Source organism: Bolinopsis microptera, chromosome 8 (genome assembly GCF_026151205.1).
Source record: "Bolinopsis microptera isolate Bmic1 chromosome 8, MBARI_Bmic_1.0, whole genome shotgun sequence".
NCBI lineage: Eukaryota > Metazoa > Ctenophora > Tentaculata > Lobata > Bolinopsidae > Bolinopsis > Bolinopsis microptera.
In genome coordinates, this window is record NC_087079.1 from 14061653 (window position 1) to 14080049 (window position 18397).

Here is an 18397-nt window from a genome sequence, read left to right on the forward strand (position 1 = left end):
TAACAATTAGTTTAGATAGGCCGATTCCCCCGAAAAATATTGCTGGCCTTCCACTTGATCATGAATATGCTGATGATGTCGACTTCAATGATGAAGAGGAAGACAACTTGAGAGCTAAATCAGCCCCCTGCCCCAGGAAACAGCTATACTCGAGAAATGGAACCTCTTTGTCAATAAAGACAAAACGGACTTACTCATGATCATGTTTATTTAGCTAGTACGGTTGAAGTTGACAGTGATGGAAAATTATTGTCGGGGAATGAAGCATGGAGGAAAAGTATCACTCTAGGGTCCGTCTTGTGAGGCAAAGCTGATATTCAGCGTCGCATAAACCTGGGATATGCTGCCTTCAAAAACTACAAGAAGGCCTGGAGTGATAAACTGCCTCTAAACAAACGTCTAATACTGTACAATGCTTTAGTCGTATCAGTTCTTATGTACAACTCATCCTGCTGGGCAGTCCCCAAAATATTCCTTGAAAAACTAGATGTTGTTCACCGCGGACATCTTCGCTCTATGTTGAATATAAGGTACCCAGGAGTCATCTCCAACAAAATTTGTATAAACGCTGCAATGCTGAACCATTTGCGGGGTCCTGTTGCGGGATCCTGTTGATGGACCAGCGTTTTCTTCCCTCATTTTTGCCATCAATACACTGGACTTACCAGGGAAAAGAGGAAGACCCCAAAGCAATCTATTCTCACTGATTGTGCGTGATTTATGTAAAAGAAATCTTTCTATGAATAATATTTTTGATCTGTATTATCTCCGTAATTTAGCTTATGATAAGAAATATTGGCAGAAATTACAATGAAGTTTTGATGTTATTTGTTTTAGAGAAAGATTAGACTATCCCTTGTTTAGAACTTTTATCTAGAATAATAATCTCTACTATAATTCAGAGAATTATTTCTGATGTTGTCTGTATGTACGACCGCCCACGTGCAAAACAAACGAAAAATATGAACTTGCGTAGTACAACTTGCGTAGTAACCATGGTAACGAGGGTTGTTACACGCACGTGCACGTGCAAATATTGTTAAAACGTAATTTTTTATCGTTTTTGTTGATATTACGTTGTGTTTAGTGCGAGCAACATTTTAATTGGCTGTATTTTCGGTTGTGTAGGATATTTTTTGACGCGATTTAAACTTACTAACAAAAAATACTATTAGCTTCCTCCCTGTGACCACGGGGGGGGGGGGGGGGCCAATGACTACCAATGGAGACTTTTGGGGACTAATGGGGACTAAAAATCATCTAAATGGGGACTAATGGAGACTTTTGGGGACTAATGGGGACTAAAAATCATGGGGACTCGGGGTAAAATCGTTGACGTAATTCCCCAAGTTCCCAAAAGTAGTCATTGGCCCCCCCCCCCACCCCGACCACGGGTTTCTAGTAATAATAATATAATAATTAACTGCGTCGTTGCGTAGCAACAGATTGCACGTGCGCGAGCAAGCACAGGTTAGCAACACGCTTTGCCATACTTCATGATAAGTCATAACTAGCTCACATTTACACTCACTCTATGATTATTCATAAATTTGGTTGTGATTGATACTTTTCGATGCGGTAAAAAGTGTCGTTTAGGGAATCGGAATACTTACAACGTTGTCATCATTGTCAAATAAAATTCATACTTTCTACAGTACAGACTACAGAGCTACACCGATTTGGATGGATCGCTTTTGGAATGACTGCAGTTCATTGCATGGTGGGGGCCGGAGGGGGGTCCTCAACCCCATTTTCCCCATCCCCAAATCCAAACTTCTCGTTGTTTCTGGGCTTGAGATCCCCCAATTCATATAAATAATATTTTAAGTACATTAGTCATTATATATATTCGACACAAAAGTGACGATACAGAATTCCCGGGCAAACTCGTATTGGCTTTGACCCATACATATTTTTGTTGTTCCTTCACGAACTGAATTCTTGCGATTTCAATGGAGGTCACAGTATTGAGTTAACCGAAAGAACTAACTGTTTATAACTTTAAAATTTCTCACCATCAATATCATTATCGATTTCACCATCAGGTACGAACTCCTTCTTCTTTTTCTTCTTCTTCTTCATCGAGGGATCAAATTCCCCCACATCCTCCATCGCTTTGTCCTGCAGAAATGAAATTGTTGTAAAAAACGCCCTATTAGTATGAAATCATTATTATAATTACCATTTCTGGCATGCCCCTTTGACTAAAAGTTGAGGAATAAATGGGCAAAGCCTTAAAAACAGCAATGGCCATCGATGCCCATGCCCCCAATTGATGAAATCACACAAATTATATAGTTTATAAGGCCTTAGTGGGGTTCTCTGCTAATAGCTCACAGAACTGATTCGAGTGTCTTCACAGTTCGAAGAAGTCTCTTTATATTACCAAATGATTTCATTGTGTTTGATGCTGTGTAAAATTGATTATAATAAAGTGAACACTGCTCGCCTATTTCTGTGATAATACCCAGATTAGCCAAATTTCAAATGTCGCAGGTCTATTGTACTGTAGATGCTATTTTCATAACAATTATCAAAGAATTCAGGGAGTATCATTCATTTTTGAAGTACAGTCAGAAGCAAAGCACAGTGTTACAATAGTTCAAGGGGGCTATATTTATGAGTCGCATTTAAACTTGATTTCTCTTGGAGAATTTCTCTTTAGACTCTTAACTTGCGAACAAATTGAAGCAGCAAACTTTAGGCTAGAAACTTTATTGAATTGAAATAATCATTCCACGTAACAACGTCTTCTTCAGTTCTGTAATAAAATTGTTAAACATGTGTAAAAATTAACGACGGAAAGAAATTTAAAAAAATAACATTAAAACAAAAACAGAGAAATAAAATTTACGAAATATGACCCAAAAAATGTAATTGCAAAAAATGTCAAAACAACAAAAAATACGACAAGAAGAAATGTAAGCTAATACAACTAAATATTGAGTAGTACAGTATTTAGTTGTATTAGCTTACATTTCTTCTTGTCGTATTTTTTGTTGTTTTGACATTTTTTGCAATTACATTTTTTGGGTCATATTTCGTAAATTTTATTTCTCTGTTTTTGTTTTAATGTTATTTTTTTAAATTTCTTTCCGTCGTTAATTTTTACACATGTTTAACAATTTTATTACAGAACTGAAGAAGACGTTGTTACGTGGAATGATTATTTCAATTCAATAAAGTTTCTAGCCTAAAGTTTGCTGCTTCAATTTGTTCGCAAGTTAAGAGTCTAAAGAGAAATTCTCCAAGAGAAATCAAGTGTTACAATAGGTCAGAACAAATCTGGCATTACTAAAATGTGCAAGGCAAAAAATAACTTTGACTTTCTTTACTGCAGTAGGAGGAAATCAGGTCATGTGATGTAGTTGCTAGCTTATAATTGGACATTACCACCAACGTTAATTCTTAGATTCCACGTGCCAACTATTGTTTTGAGCACTATAGATGTAATTATTTGATAAAAGATAGCAATTAAACTTACATTGTCCAACTCGTCAATGTTCACAGGCTTTTTCTTCTTCTTCTTTGCGAGCGAAAAATCTTCCATGTCATTGGCGAGTTCGTCAGTCTCCTTTTTCTGTAATTGGAATAATTAATTAATTAATAACTAATAGATTATTACCAGGAGCTTTTTGTAAGAGATATGAAACATCACACAATTCGTAACCCATTATTTAAACATTCTAACCTCACATTTGCATTTTCACATGGAATTAAAAACTTAGTATTTCATTCAAGCTTTGATGGTTTCAATTTACCCAATTTACCATGTCATCGATAATCTCAGTGGCAGGTGCATCTAAAGCAGGCGATTTCTTCTTCTTCTTTTTCTTCAACATTGGGTCAAACTCCTGGAACAAAGACTTGAAGGTCTAGCCTACTGCCTACTATCTTACCTTCTAAATTGTGTACCCCAAAAAGATAAAATTTGTTGAGGTAGAATCTGTCTATAGGAAATACAAACGAAAAAAAAAAAAATTTTGGTCCATGATGAAAATGGTCATAGTGCCCATAACTTTTTTTAAATGAGTAACCTCATTTACAACAAGGCCGAGGTGACATCTAAAACCTTAGCAAGAGTACCACAATAAATAAACTTTTAGAGTATAGTTATGAGAAAAAATATAATGATTTATGATGCGATAAATCAAGTTAGTACTCACAAGCATGTCTTCAGTCATGTTGAGGGCTGTACTCTATAGAAGATAGTTTGATAAGAATTTAGATACAATCTGATTCCTAACATTAATACCCTCATAAGAAGTTATTTAGGGGATTTTTATTTTAATTCTTTGATTCACAATTGTAAAGTTTCTATGGAACTTGACGATTTTCTTTTCACCCACTCTAAATCTGGTACCCCGGCCGAAGTATCTTAAGCTTCTCAAATAAAATTCCAAGCTTCTCATAAACCCCATTAAGGGCCTAACACAATACTATGTCTACAGTAGATGTACAGAAGGGGTATCCTAAGAAGATTCTTGATCTTTTGGTAGGGCCCTTCCTCAATCATGGTTTTCCAATCATTTGGCTGAGTCAACCCAGGAGACATTACAAAATGTATAACTCCCCATTTTAGATCTAACAGATCCATACATCGAGATACCTGGTATATAATAGTGGGGATCCTTTTTGGATTCTATGAGACATTAGCGGACAAACATTATGAGAATTTTTCGCACATAATTTGGATAATTGGAAGGAGCCTACATTCATAAGGAGCCTATATTCATTAAAATTCTAAGTTTTCATGTACATGTTCATAAGTCGCTTTAGATGGCTTGAACCGAATCTTTTGATCTTGATTTTTTGAGTTCTTTTTGGCTATAAGGCGATGTATAAATTTCTAGTTATTATTATATCGGGTCTCAATAAGAGGTCTTGACTGCCTAGGCATCAAACCTTGGCAATCGGTATTATTATTATTATCGGATCCTATATCGGGTCTCAATAAGAGGTCTCGACTGCCTAGGCATCAAACCTAGGCGATTGGTAATTTTTTTTCTGGCCCGGAGTCAGCTGACCCTAGGGACCAGAGGATAAAGACGTAGAGACTGTGTGTATCTACAACAGTGGTTGTTATTACAAGAGACAGGGCTTGCAATGCAAGGGAAGAAAAATGGGAAAAACAATTAAGTAAAACAAAATTTTAAGTAAAACAAAATTTAAATTTTATTGCCATATTGCAATGAATAATAATATCATAATAAACATAGTTAAACTTAAACATCCGATACTAAACTCATGAATATTGGATATGCTAACGAAATGTAAAATAAGCTTTTTACTATATAGTAGTGAACTAATCGAAGATTCGTCTCAATCATACATTTTTATCAGCGCAAATTCAAAATTTAAATAAAAATTCTAAAGCAGAAGTGAACGTTATATAAAGTGTAAATTATATGAATTAGCAAATAGAAATTCAAACAATCCTACGCTACAATAAATGTTTATTACACAATTATAATTTGTTGTATAAACAAGAAACAGGGCCCGGCTTGCATGGCAAGAAATGGGACACACAAGAGCTGACAACAGAGTGTATAATACACTATACAGTAATTCAGCAAACACCTATTACTGATACCGAAATCTGAACTCGGTTATTATTATTATTATTATCTTTTCTTCAAATAACTGCAATGCAGTTCACCACAGCTGGGACACATTTGACTCTTTCATGCAGTTACTGCATGAAAGAGTCAAATGTGTCCCAGCTGTGGTGAAACCTATCTATATCGTTTTTTATATTTCAAGACAAGAGCTTCTCTAGATTAGCATATTGTCAATACAAGTCCTGGAACAGCCAAGCATTTGGTGAGCTGGTACTAAAATTGTTCGTATGAAGCTGTGTGGAATATTATTTCTTGTAATTTGTCCTCTGATATGATGGGTCATTCAAAATGTTGACATTGAAATCACCAAGAATATATACTTTTTGCCATTCAGTTCTGACAGAATACGTTCATCGTTCATATGCTTCGATGAACAATTCAAGTGATGCGTTTGGGGGATGGTAGATAACCCCTGCAGCAGTTGGGTCTTGCAAGCTAGTGATAGATACAAACAGTGATTCAATGTGTTCCTAACAGAGAACCCTGTGCGACATTCGTAGGAATATGAGAATAATATTCCTACGAATATTTAAATTGATGTCGAAAAGGAGCAAATTTAGCCCCAAAGAATGAAAAAGTAGGATGATGATTAATCACTTTACACTCGACTGTCACGTGACTTTTTCAACCCGTTCTCTAGCTGGCCCTGAACGAAAATTCGAAAATGTAGCCCTCTAATCTGATCCCATCCCTAACCTTGACATACGTTGCATGCCACTTTTCACGCCAAACTCAATCCCTGACAAAAGCATATTCCAAAAAATTTTTGAGGAAATCAAACAGACAGTGGTAATTTAATAAATTATGGCTCAGATATTTTCAATGTCAGTAGATCGGTTATATTATATACAATATTAAAAACTCTAAATTAAGGAATCTTCGTAAAGCTTTTCCCTTCGAGAGTTATACCTTATTGGAATACCATACCAGTGGATGTTAAGCATTTTTATAGTGTAAATAATTTAAAGATAAATCTAGAATATTTTAAAAGGGACTGCATTAAAAAAGAATTTATTTAAGTAAGGTGATAAGTAGAATTGAAGGAGATAATTATTTGGAGAATAAAAGTAAACCTCATCCCTGCCCCTATAATGGAGTAGATGTGTATATATTTTTTTTTGAAGTTATACATAAAATTATTCAAACAATATACACATAATAATATAGCAATGACCCTATATAAAATCAACCCTTTAACAATTCAAAAAATTCCCTTAACAATTAAAAATTACCCTTGGCCTTGTGGCTCCAAGTTAAGATCTAGACTGTTTATATCAACAATGTTTTTTCTCGCACCTCTGTCTCCACGGAGAGAAATCACTGTTGTTCTGAGAATTTCAAAGCGAAGGCGCTTTCTTATGTATCCTACGGCGTCTGAGTATCTCTGGCCAGTGTGGTACTCCATCTTACTGGCCAGCTTCTTGACCAGTCTCTCAGCTTCACCACCCATTCCACCAGAAGTCGAGAACACTAAAGGTGTGAAGCTTCCTTTGTCCACTTCAAGAACCCTTGCATTGTAACATTGCTTTTTCTCATTTTCATGGGACAGGTACATTGCTGGTATCGGTTTGCATGCATTGGAGGGGGCTGGGGCATGAAATACCCTTACATCAAAAAATGCCCTCTCTGAAGCATTCCAAATCGATCTTGCAGAAATGTCCAGCCTGGCTTGGTCTCCTAGGACTGTTCCCCTTGGTAACTCTAGACCATCAACTGGAAGAAGAACTGGCTCAGTCTGCACATCCTTGCATTAGAATATTCAAACAATATACACATAATATAGCAATGGCCAATTGGCTGACTATAAGGTCATGGCCTGAACAAACAATTTTTTTAAATAGTCAAGTGATGCTAAAGCAGAGCACAAATGTGTAATAAGTTAATAGATTAAAAAACTGATTCATGTGATGCATTCGCAGAGCACAGATAAAAATACTGATTCAATGATTAAAATTATAGCTGTGAGTGTCAATAAATTACTGTGTCGTAAAAAAAGGAACGATGTACACGTGATCTGAAATACCAATATCTCAATATCAAAAGGATAGTGTCTAGAAACATTCATAGTCCATGGTGGCAGGTATCAAGTTAAACGAAGTTACACTGACTGGCAATGTATACGATTGCCGTCTCCCTCTCTCACCCCTGACCACTATCAGGGTGCTCCTGAGGATTGAGAATCTAATCCTGGTGCGCATGTAACACATAATAGCCGCATAGTCTTCTCCTCTCTTCTGGGATAGTTTTTCAGCGAGTCTCTTGTGGTATCTTGTGGCTTGTGGACCCCATCCGCCATTTGTTGAGTATATAAGTGGAGTAAAGGTGCCTTTTTCCACCTGGATGATTCTGTTGTTGTACTTTTTCATTTTCCTCATTTCATGAGTTTTATAGATCTGTTCCATATCTTTTTTGTCATATGTGGGTGAGTTGGGGTGGGTAACACAGACATCAAAGAATGTCCGTTCAAATGTGCTCCAGAGACCTCGTGAGGATACATCAGGTGCAGCTCTATCAGCATTGGTACCAACAATTTCTTCATTATCAAGGGGTATCAATGCTGGCTCAGTCACTACATCTCTGCATACTTCACGCTGCAGCTCTGCATTTAGATCGCGGATGTTGTTGTGTCTCATAGAAACATAGCCACCTTTCTTGCATATAAGTGTGTGATTCACATTATTTCTATCTCCACAAGCACAGTGAAATGGGGTGTTAGGGATCTCCCAACCATAACGCAAGTACAGAGCATCACGGAACTCAATCTTGTTCAGGGAGTAGCCAAATCTCTTCAATGGAAGTGCAGTAAGCCAATATCCTGAACCTTTCTCTTTGATGAACTGGAGGGATCTCTTTAGGTTGGGATCTCTTACACTGTCCTCTATTGATTTGCTAACCGTAAATAAGTGTTTCTCCTTGATTGCCTTGAGACTTTTTATAGTGTCATTTTGAATTGACATGTTGTAATGTTCAAGGGTGTTTTGCTGGTTGATAATCAGGTCTGTAAGGTCTTTTGTGATGGTGACTGAGGCTGTGAATTCTCTATTGCAGTTTTCAACTGGGTTGGAGATACCTAGGCCACCATGTCTGACTGGCAATGCAAATATGGAGCGGTCCAAGTCTGATACGTTCTTACCCAAGATTGCTGGAATAAAATCTGTTCTGATGCAATCCTCCAATGGTTGAAACAAGTGACTTATACCCGGGATGGTCCTCTGAATGAACGTCCACCGGTGACAAATTCCCTTAGTATATGCAGTCAAAGCAGCTTGGGGCTCCTCTTGAAATAGCAATTGATGACAACAGCTTGATGTCCTGACACCATTTATGGACTTTATCTGAGACATATTTGTTCTTAAAAGCTTCGCTGCCAATTGCTGCACCCAAATGGCGTTCTCCTTCAGACTCGATTTTAATACCAGTGCCTGAGAATACTTTCTGCGCAAGATCTAGGTCCTCGCTATTCTTCACAATCAGGACGGTCTTACTGGCTTTTGGGTAATATCCATACTTTGGTCCTTGCTCCAACAGCGTATCCCACCATATCTTAATACCTTCAATCTTTCCACCAGCACTACTGTCATCTGCATACCAAGACTGTTTGCAAACACTGGGCTTGGAGGCTGTGGCAAGGTCATCTACTAGAGGCTTGATCCCTAACGCATAGAATGCCATTGCTGCTACATCTCCCTGAGTTGAACCTTCCTCAGACTTAAGTTGGTAGTGGTCCTCGGTAGTATTAATGATCAGGTCTGCTGGCTTTTGGTAGTGGTTCTTTAGATACTGATAGAGCGGAGGACAGATCTCATGAACATTGTGAAGGGCTGCTTCTCTATTAAGACGATTGAACGCATTATCAGCGTCAACCTGTAGTATTGCTTCAGTGTCACTGTCTTCCCAGATCTGTCTCATTGCATGAATGGAAGCCTCTATTCCTGATTTGAGCCCTGCACATGTCTGCAGTGGGCCAGCAGCATATTGTATATCAGTTTTGAAAGACATTATAACTGCTTTTCCAATGATTCTGCGCAATATCTCGCCGATTCCAATTGGTCTTACACCAGGTTTCCTGTTCTTATCCTGGCCTTTATCAAGAGGGATTAATCTGCATGCAGTGAACTCTTTCAGACAGCTATGATGGATATCTTCTCTACAAAGGTGCCTTGCAACAATTGCTATAGACTCAGCAAGTGTCACTGATGCTTTGCCAAATGATTTGCTGCAAATGATATGCTTCCACAAATCTGAGTCCGTTAGTGTTGGGCCGCCTGATCCATCCAAAATATAAACAAGCCCTCTTGACAGTCTCTGCGTCAATCCTCTCAAATATCACTTCCTGAGGTGGAGGAGTACTGTGAGGGTGCAGAACAACTGGATCTGCTTTAACAGCTGGAGGGTGTTTCTCCCCAAGGACCTGTTTAATGTTTGCTGTTAGGCTGTGAACTCCTAAGGTGTCATTGGAACTGTCAACATATTTGGTGGCTTGTTTAACTTTCCCAAGGAGCATTAGTCGGCAGAAACTCTTCTTCCTGGATTCCTCGCTGATTTTTTGTTGCTGCACCAAGGCTTTCTGAATACTCCTGCACTCCATCATTAGATCGTCAAGTTCTCCACTTTTCCATTTAACCAAACGCTTGGTGAGATATGTTACATGGTCTCTTGCTTTTGACTTGCTTGACGGTTTTTGCAACATGATTGGCAAAAAGATATGAACCAGTGCGAACGATAGCCTTTCCCACTTGGTAGCATCTGCAAATAAGAGGATGAGCCGAGTCAGTTCTTTTATAAAGTCGCTACCTGATTTACCTCTGGGAACTAGGAAAAGATTCTTTCTCCATGTCACCATCTCTTGATAAACAGCTTGGACTTTCTCAGCTATCAACTCTTCACCAACCATTGAGCCCCAATTAATTTTGTTTGCTTTCACTGCTTGACAAGTATCACAAAACCATATCTCTTCATTATCCATCTCAGCGTACTCGGTTTCACTGATAAACAAACAAGGTGCATGGAGCCATTCTTCACAGCCATCACAACCCAATGCCTTATCCGAATCCCCCACAACACTCCTACACACGGGACAGTTATAACAGATATCATTTTCCTCGTCAGGAGCATCAATGATCTGCTGGTTCTCTACATTATCCCTACATTTCTGACAAACCCACCGTTCACTGTCCACTGGTGCAGACTTGCCAAGACATTTAGGATGGAAAAATGTCTTACAGGAATCACATTGAATGCTACAAGGTTCTGATATAAGATCTTTGGGACAGATTCCACATAACAGAGAAACAACAGGTGTAACATAAGCAATACCTTCAGAAGACAGGTGTTGAGATGTCTCCGGATCACAGGTGTCTGGTAGCTGTACACTCTCTGTTTCTGCTGTCTTGTCTTCACCGCTGTTTGTTATCATCGTAGCGGACTTTCCATTGTCATACCTCAAATTATTTGTTATATAGTAGTGTTGAAAGTATTAAATCCTTGCATTTCACAGTTCTCATTAGTTCTGCAAAGGTGTCTCTCAGCGAGTTGTGGCGCAATGACACATATCCACCAAGTTTGCAGATGAGCGCATGGTTTGCTGAGTATTTCTGGCCACATGTACATGTTTTAGGGCAGTCCTTCAAGTTCAGGTTGTATCTGAGAGCTATTGCATCTGAGAACTGTTGTTTATTCATCAGATATCCATACTCTTTTAAAGGTAGTGCTGTTAACCAAGCACTTGCCCCTTTCTCAGCCGCTAGTTGGAACATCAACTTTGCCAGTGGTGTTGACTCGAGCTCCTGGCGTATTTCTGCTTGTTTTTGTCGATAAAAGAGATTTCGTTCAGTCGTTATCTCAATTTTCACTCCTTTACTGTGTCTCCAGTCCTCTGTGTAGTTGTCTATCTGCTTGAGAATAGCTTCTTTAAGGGGTTTTGTGGCTCTACATGAGAAATTGTACTCTCGGTCTGCCATTTCCATCATAACTGGTATACCCAATCCTCCATATCTTGGTGGTAGAGCCATTATGTTCCTTAGTTCATCAGTGCAGCTAAACAGCCTGTTAATGATAGCTGGGATAAACTCATCACGTGTTACTTGTTCTAGAGGAGTGAGCCTATCTGCAACTCCTGGGGTAGTTCTGCACACATAGTTCCATCTTTTACTAAGCCCATACATGTATGCACTGTATGCTATTTGAGGTTCTCTTGATGCTATATCACTTAACTGTTTAAGATCACGATGTGTATATATTTGATTTTTGATATTTCATATTATATAATATTGGTAGCAGTGGACAATTTCCGTTACCTCTGTATTGTGCTCTGCCAATTGCAACACTTGAATTACTTTATTGTATATATACTGTTTGACATACTTTTTATCACATTAAAAAAAATAAATAAATAAAATAAAAGTATACATAACTATCATTTGTGGTTTCGTCCCTATGTACAATGTGGCAAAGAAAAATGAATTAACCTGAACAAGGTCGTTTGGGTATGATTGTGAAAACTGGCCACGGGCCTAAATATTACATATCAATCAATTACAATTCATTAATATTACCAATATTAAAAACTATCGAAAATATTCAAGAAAGTATTCTCTAGCCAAAGGGCTCAATATTTAAATCTAAATCTTCAATATTGTCTGGTTTATATCGCAACTTGGGCCCTCTGTCCCCCCTTATCGAAATAACCGTTGTCTTTAATACCTCAAAGCGCAAAATATTATTAAAATATTTTATGAATATTTATGATGATCTTATGTAACATTATGTTTTGATTTGGTTTGAAACCCTAACCCTAACAATAAATTATACTAATTTCGTGGCTGGTCATATCATGTGGTTGAAACAGTTTTTCGACAGTATCTCGCCAGGAGAGCATTTCAACCTTGACCATTGTTAATGGTCTGGCCCGGCGCGCGCTACTTCGTAGCACTTAACGTCGGGCATTTCGAAAAAAAAGCGGCGTGCGCTACTTCGAAGAAATTTAGACGAGTAACATTCGTTAAATTTTAACTTTATTTAACTATGTCATCGCGGGTGATTTGGAATCAGCGTTCGAAAATACATCGATTCAAAAAAGTTTCAACGGTAGATAAGGGGATTTTTAAGAAAAAATTTGCAAATGACCATTTTACGGCTTAAAATCCGACATATGATACATTATTGAAGTAAAACAAAATTTTTTTTAAGTAAAACAAAATTTAAATTTTATTGCCATTACAATGAATAATGATATCATAATAAATATAAGTAGACATCCGATAATAAACTTGTTACATCCAGTACAACCCAAGATGTCAGCCGACACGACTTACAAAAATAAAGAAAGCTAGCATGTTATGTTCATTGTTCATAGTTTATCTAACGAGCATGCTTAGCACTTAGGCTGTACGGAAATAGCTTTAATTCTACGTCATATTAAAAACTTTACATCATTTTTGAGATACAAAAATAAATTTTAAAATAAATAACTCTTTTGCTGCTTAGGCGCGGCACCGCGCTTGTTCCACATGCTATACAGTGTGTAGCAACACATCGCTGAAAACAGAAGCTGAATGAGCTATAACATATAAGCAGTGCGCCGCGCCTAAACCTAAATCCATAAACTTTAAATATTGTCAAGATATTAAACGAGTTTTGCAAAATAATATAACATGCTGACTTCGTAGGATATTACAATTATACCAGTGCCAGTTCCAAATGTGAGTCCGCGCTTAAACCAAAAGCAGTTGGCAAAAGGAGCCAGTTGCCTGCAAGAGCTTTACTAGCACCCGATTTACCACTTTTGGAGCACAAACTCAAACCTAAAACCGGCCAAGCACAAAAATATGTTATCGCCACGATTGGGTGGATTGATTCCCAGAATATTTATCAGCACGCGGCACTAATAATATATGAAGTTCATTATCGAATTTTAGATATGCCCTGGATCGTTTAACACATATGTAAAAGGTTATTAAAAAATAATTAATGTTTGGTTCGTATAAATCGATATTAATCAATTATTTGAAATAGTATTTGTGTTTGTTATTATTAACTATTGAGTTGCGTTCGATTTAAATATTAAAACACTACTACAATAAATTTCACAAAACAAAACGACGGGGACACAGAAAGGAGGAGGACAACACATCACACGGACGGAAACTGCTGCTGTTGACGAGTATCTGATTATATTAATTATGGGTCTTTTGTTCATTAAAATAAGTGTGATCATACTTCTAGAGTATATTGGGCTGACACAGTTGCTGCAAGGTTAACATTGGGGTCCAAAACCGGGAGTGTGATACAACTTAATTTCGCGTTACGTAGTAAGAGATACGAAATATAAAATATAAGATATAAGTGACGGTAGGTTCACGGATATAGCGCGGCGTCATTTCATTAATCTGGCGCGGTAAATCACGCTGGGTAATGAAATGATAGAGTTATACAATATTTAAGTTTCGCGCCGTACGTTTACACAATATATTTGTGAGTCCGTCCCACGTTCCAGACGTACACTCCAGACAAGTCCAGACACTAGTGTAAAGCGGGTGAGCTGATCAGTGTTCTGTGTTATATGTGTGAATATATAGTTTCTATGTTTGACTGTGGTGTGTATTGTGTGTGTTATTTTGTGTGTGTAGTATGAAATCTATATGGACTAGTTTGTATGTTCTTATTATAGGCACATGTCATTTCCATCAAAGTTGAGTTCTGACCATTCATCAGTGTTTCCAGCTTTTTGAGCATTGAGTAGCATAGTTTTAATGCGACCTTTAACAAGTGCAATTGGGGACGAGAAGTCAATCTTACTAGAAGGTTTAAGGAATTTATTCCACATATTCGAGGTTTTATATACAAACAAATTGGTTGCAGCGGGGTTAATATAGTAGTTATCACGTCGGGGTGACTTTTGAAATAAATTGTACATCGGTATTGGAGTGTGAAGTTAGATTGAGTAAAGGTACATGGTAGCTTTGGTATAGGTACAAAGTTTTAGGCAAATAGTATAGCAGGGCTAGCACGAAATTTATTGTCCATTGTTAATGGACTAACCCGGTGCGCGCTACTTCGTAGCGTACTTGCCTCAGGCTTTGCTCTAACCAAAGCCCTTTCACTTGCAGTAGCGCTGAGCGCTCGACCGCTTGTGAAACAAGCACGTCACGCAGTACGCGTATACACATGGCTATGTGAACCTCGGGCTAGTTCACAAAATAACGTGGAGTCATGAATCAAAGTCTCAAAAATTATTTTAGGGATTAGGAGAACAGGTTTTAAATTTTGGTATTATTTAATAACAAGCAAAACAAATCATATCATAAAATAAAGGTGAATAATTTAACCTTGATGGCGCGCCGCGCATTTACAAAACCTCAACCTCATGTCACATGTCACTATACACTGAATTTTTGACCTAAACCAATATTTAGTAGATCCTTTAACTTGAAATAAATAAGAAGTTGTGGAAGTTGTTCTCTAATCGACACCTTTTTGGTAGACCGGGACCCGAACTTCCATTTGATTTACCAAACCTAGAAAACCTAGCATTTTAATTGAATTGAAATTTAATAGAGTTGAAAATTTATTATCATGTCAAATAACGACAATGTTCACTTAAAACAAAGTATGAATATCATGTACCAGAACTTGCTCGAGAAGTTTATAGAAATTTATTGCACTTACAGTTATTTTTGAGAGTCAGTGGTTCTATATTATCATGTGCTAACCATTTCATGTTTCGATTTAATACTGTGCCAAAGTTTGTGTGTCAAATGTATGAGTACTGGAAAATTGTAAGGTGACCTGCTGTATTTCTGGTGTTCCAGTGGTCGCTCGAAGATACTCGTGATCGGAAGATTACGGGTTTGAGACCCGTAATCCGTGGAAATCCGTGATAGAGGGTGAAATGAGAAGGACCCTATCAGAAAATCTAACCTTCAGTAGTTCAGAATGATTATCTTTGGTTTCATCCTTATGTAGCAAAGAAACGTTTTATAAATCTTTACTCCATTGGGAAGTATGAATAAATTACATTTTATAATGTTGTTGTTATTCATGATTAATATTTGATAAATTATTACTTTTAAATTTGATGGAGAAATAGTTACTGTATATTTTTCCATGTAGTGCAATGATACTTTGTAGACATTAGTGATGATGTTATGTCATAATTTTTACTTTACTGTTACTTTTACTGATTGAGGGTACTTTTCTATAAGATTTGAAGTCTTGCAAGGGTGCTCTCCAGTATGTGTGCCAAGTGGTTAGATATGTTTGGGCGCAGTTGGTTAGTGTGCTACTCTTTTTGTCTACAGGCCCCGAGGTATCAAGGTCGAATCCATGAAGCTGCAATTTGCTTAACTAGATAAAAAGTAAGAGAGTGAACCAACCCTAAGTAGTGAAGAGTTAGTTTGTTTTTTTAAAATTTCTAATTTAAGTCCTCACCTACTTTTATAAAACTAACAAATGGTAAAATTTGCAGCATAATGTAAACAACTGTTAAGTATCATTTTACTTAACATGAAGAAAATAAAACGACATCTGTCGTTCACATTGCGTCAAAGAGAACAGGACGATGTGTTGGTGAAAAAAGACAATATTAGTCCACTTTTCAGCAAGAAAACTCACAGCAAACATGGTATGTAATTTGATTCCATATATTTACATATTATTTATGTAGATTGTAGTGGTATCATTAAATGCTTGCAATTAGGTTGAGTTTTAGCTAGAGTTGAAATTGAGAGTTGAATGTGTTTTTTTTGTATTATCTATTGACAATATCTGATATTATCCCAAATTCTATGCAATAAATAACATATTCTAGTCCCCTGCTACACGGCATGTAAACAGGGATTGGCTAGTTAGAGGCGGTCCGTGTAGGCCTTACACTGTGCTTTCAGCAATACTCATATACATGTATATGCATATATATTTCTATGACTATGTTAAGCTCTCTCATTTTACATCTCTATTTTCAGATTTCAGCAACCAGTTGCTCATTCAAGAAAATGATGAAAACTTCTATTTTCCCGTAACAAAAGACAACAAGAATGCAAAAAGCTATGACAATCACAAGTTTTCTCTCTCCCCAAACTTTGCATCATTTATACGCAGAACATCGTCAAACTCACGACTTCTGTCTCCTCCGGCAAACAAAAATGTTACAAAACCAAACAGGTGTGCATTATAATTTAGTTGCAAATCTCTTTCTGAAACTTTTTGTCATTTTGCCTTAAAAATAGTGAAATATAAGTTCAGCGGGTGAGGAATTGCCGGTTCCCGCACATTTTCGCTCTTTAAGCCGTTTCCTGGCAAAGCAGCTTTTAACCGAAAGAGAAGAAAGAATCTTGAAAGAATCTTGCCGCCAAATCATAGGGATATTATCTAAATATAAACTATTTTTGGTGAAATTGAAACTGATCAGAGTCGGAATAATCAGTTGCTCTTTTGTTGCTAAGAAGCGTTCATATATTACGTCAGCAAATTTGTTGGCCATTTTTACAGGCATTTTTGAAGATGTCAGCAAAACCCAGGCCTGCAGGCCCAGACTCGCCGCACTTGAGCCGTATTATTCACAAAATTTGCCGCACATTAGGTAATTTTAGGCAAGTGCGGAATTTTGCAACACTTGTATGTTGCCATGCCTCTTGTTTCACTTGTCCGTGATCTCAGTAAATCTTATCCTAAATTCATTTGTTTGCCGGGAGGTTCCAATGCAATTTTTAATATGACATATTGCAGCGATTATTAAATTAATCTGTCATTACTGTCACTACTGCATGAGGCTGGTTGGTTAATTTTGTGTCAGGATTCTGTCACTTAACCCTCCTCCCTCCTTAGATCAAACTCAAAAAAGAGCTCAGAAAGTGAGCAAAGTGCAGAAAAGTCAGACTATACGAATCCAGGATACAAGGAAGAATCAAGCAAACCCAGATCTAACTCTGCAAACGGAAATCTGGACTTTAGAGTGGTGAGTTAAACAGTAATATTAATTTAAGTATAGATGAATGTAACTGCTAGTGGGGCGGCGACAAAGATATCCAGGTTTTAGTATGAAAAAATGTTTAACATAAATTGCCATAGAGTCCTTCCAGAAAGTTCATTTTGTCTATGACTTGTTTATTCCTCTGGCCTGATTATGTATCATTAGAATTAGACTACAGCAGACAGCTCCATTCTCTGACATCATGACGTATTTGAATGAAATTCTGAACTTCACACTTCCTAGAATGAAAATAAATATAATAGCGATATCAGGTAGTCAGCTATAGACAGCTGTCAGGTTTATCCATAATCTGTTTAGCTAAATGACAAAATGTGACCAAGTGGTATTTTGAGGTAATCTTCAGTCACATATTTCTCTACATTAATTTATTCATTGCAGCCAGTAGTTGTATTATGTCAATATGTGAGAATATACTACAAGTCGCCATAAACCAAAACATTTCCAACGTATATTGTAAACTTAAAGCTGCATTGTATTATTTAATGACATAAATGTGCAGCAAAAGGAAGTGTTTTAAGAGATTTGACGCGTGATTGAGAGTAGATATTGGCATGAAATTGTATGAAGTACTTGGCAGATTTGAATTTAATTACTAAAAACATCACCCGCCTTTCTCTCAAATAACACATAACAGGACTAATGGTAGAGAGATGATGTGAAAACAAAAGATTTCCTCTTGCTGTGATTCAACACGCGTGGTGAAACCTTATATCTGCATTAATAATAATAATCCTGTACACTGTGTTGTAGAGATTACATACAGTGTATTATATAATTGACAAAATTA

At 37.2% G+C, this 18397-nt stretch overlaps 2 protein-coding genes across 5 annotated transcripts in view; one reads left to right on the plus strand and one right to left on the minus strand.

The window, feature by feature from the left end:
* LOC134819327 (eukaryotic translation initiation factor 2 subunit 2-like) overlaps nucleotides 1-11105 on the minus strand; it is a 35931-nt gene extending 24826 nt beyond the window's left edge. For 2 of the 4 annotated variants that reach the window (XM_063829227.1, XM_063829226.1), the window contains exon 1: nucleotides 11063-11091. Coding sequence is in view for 2 of the 4 variants with exons in the window: in XM_063829224.1 (XP_063685294.1) it covers nucleotides 2016-2121; nucleotides 3485-3580; nucleotides 3762-3854; nucleotides 4167-4184 (313 nt within the window). In the remaining 2 variants the exon portion in view is untranslated. Of the gene's footprint in view, nucleotides 1-2015; nucleotides 2122-3484; nucleotides 3581-3761; nucleotides 3855-4166; nucleotides 4200-11062 lie in introns of all 4 variants that reach the window. The other 2 variants (XM_063829225.1, XM_063829224.1) reach the window with 2 other exon arrangements.
* Nucleotides 1-18397, plus strand: part of LOC134819325 (cyclin-dependent kinase 18-like) — an 80848-nt gene that overhangs the window by 23805 nt on the left and 38646 nt on the right. Inside the window, exons 2-4 of the mRNA XM_063829222.1 lie at nucleotides 16085-16242; nucleotides 16583-16781; nucleotides 17445-17574. Coding sequence (XP_063685292.1) covers nucleotides 16125-16242; nucleotides 16583-16781; nucleotides 17445-17574 — 447 coding nt within the window. The 5' untranslated portion in view covers nucleotides 16085-16124. The remainder of the gene's footprint in view (nucleotides 1-16084; nucleotides 16243-16582; nucleotides 16782-17444; nucleotides 17575-18397) is intronic.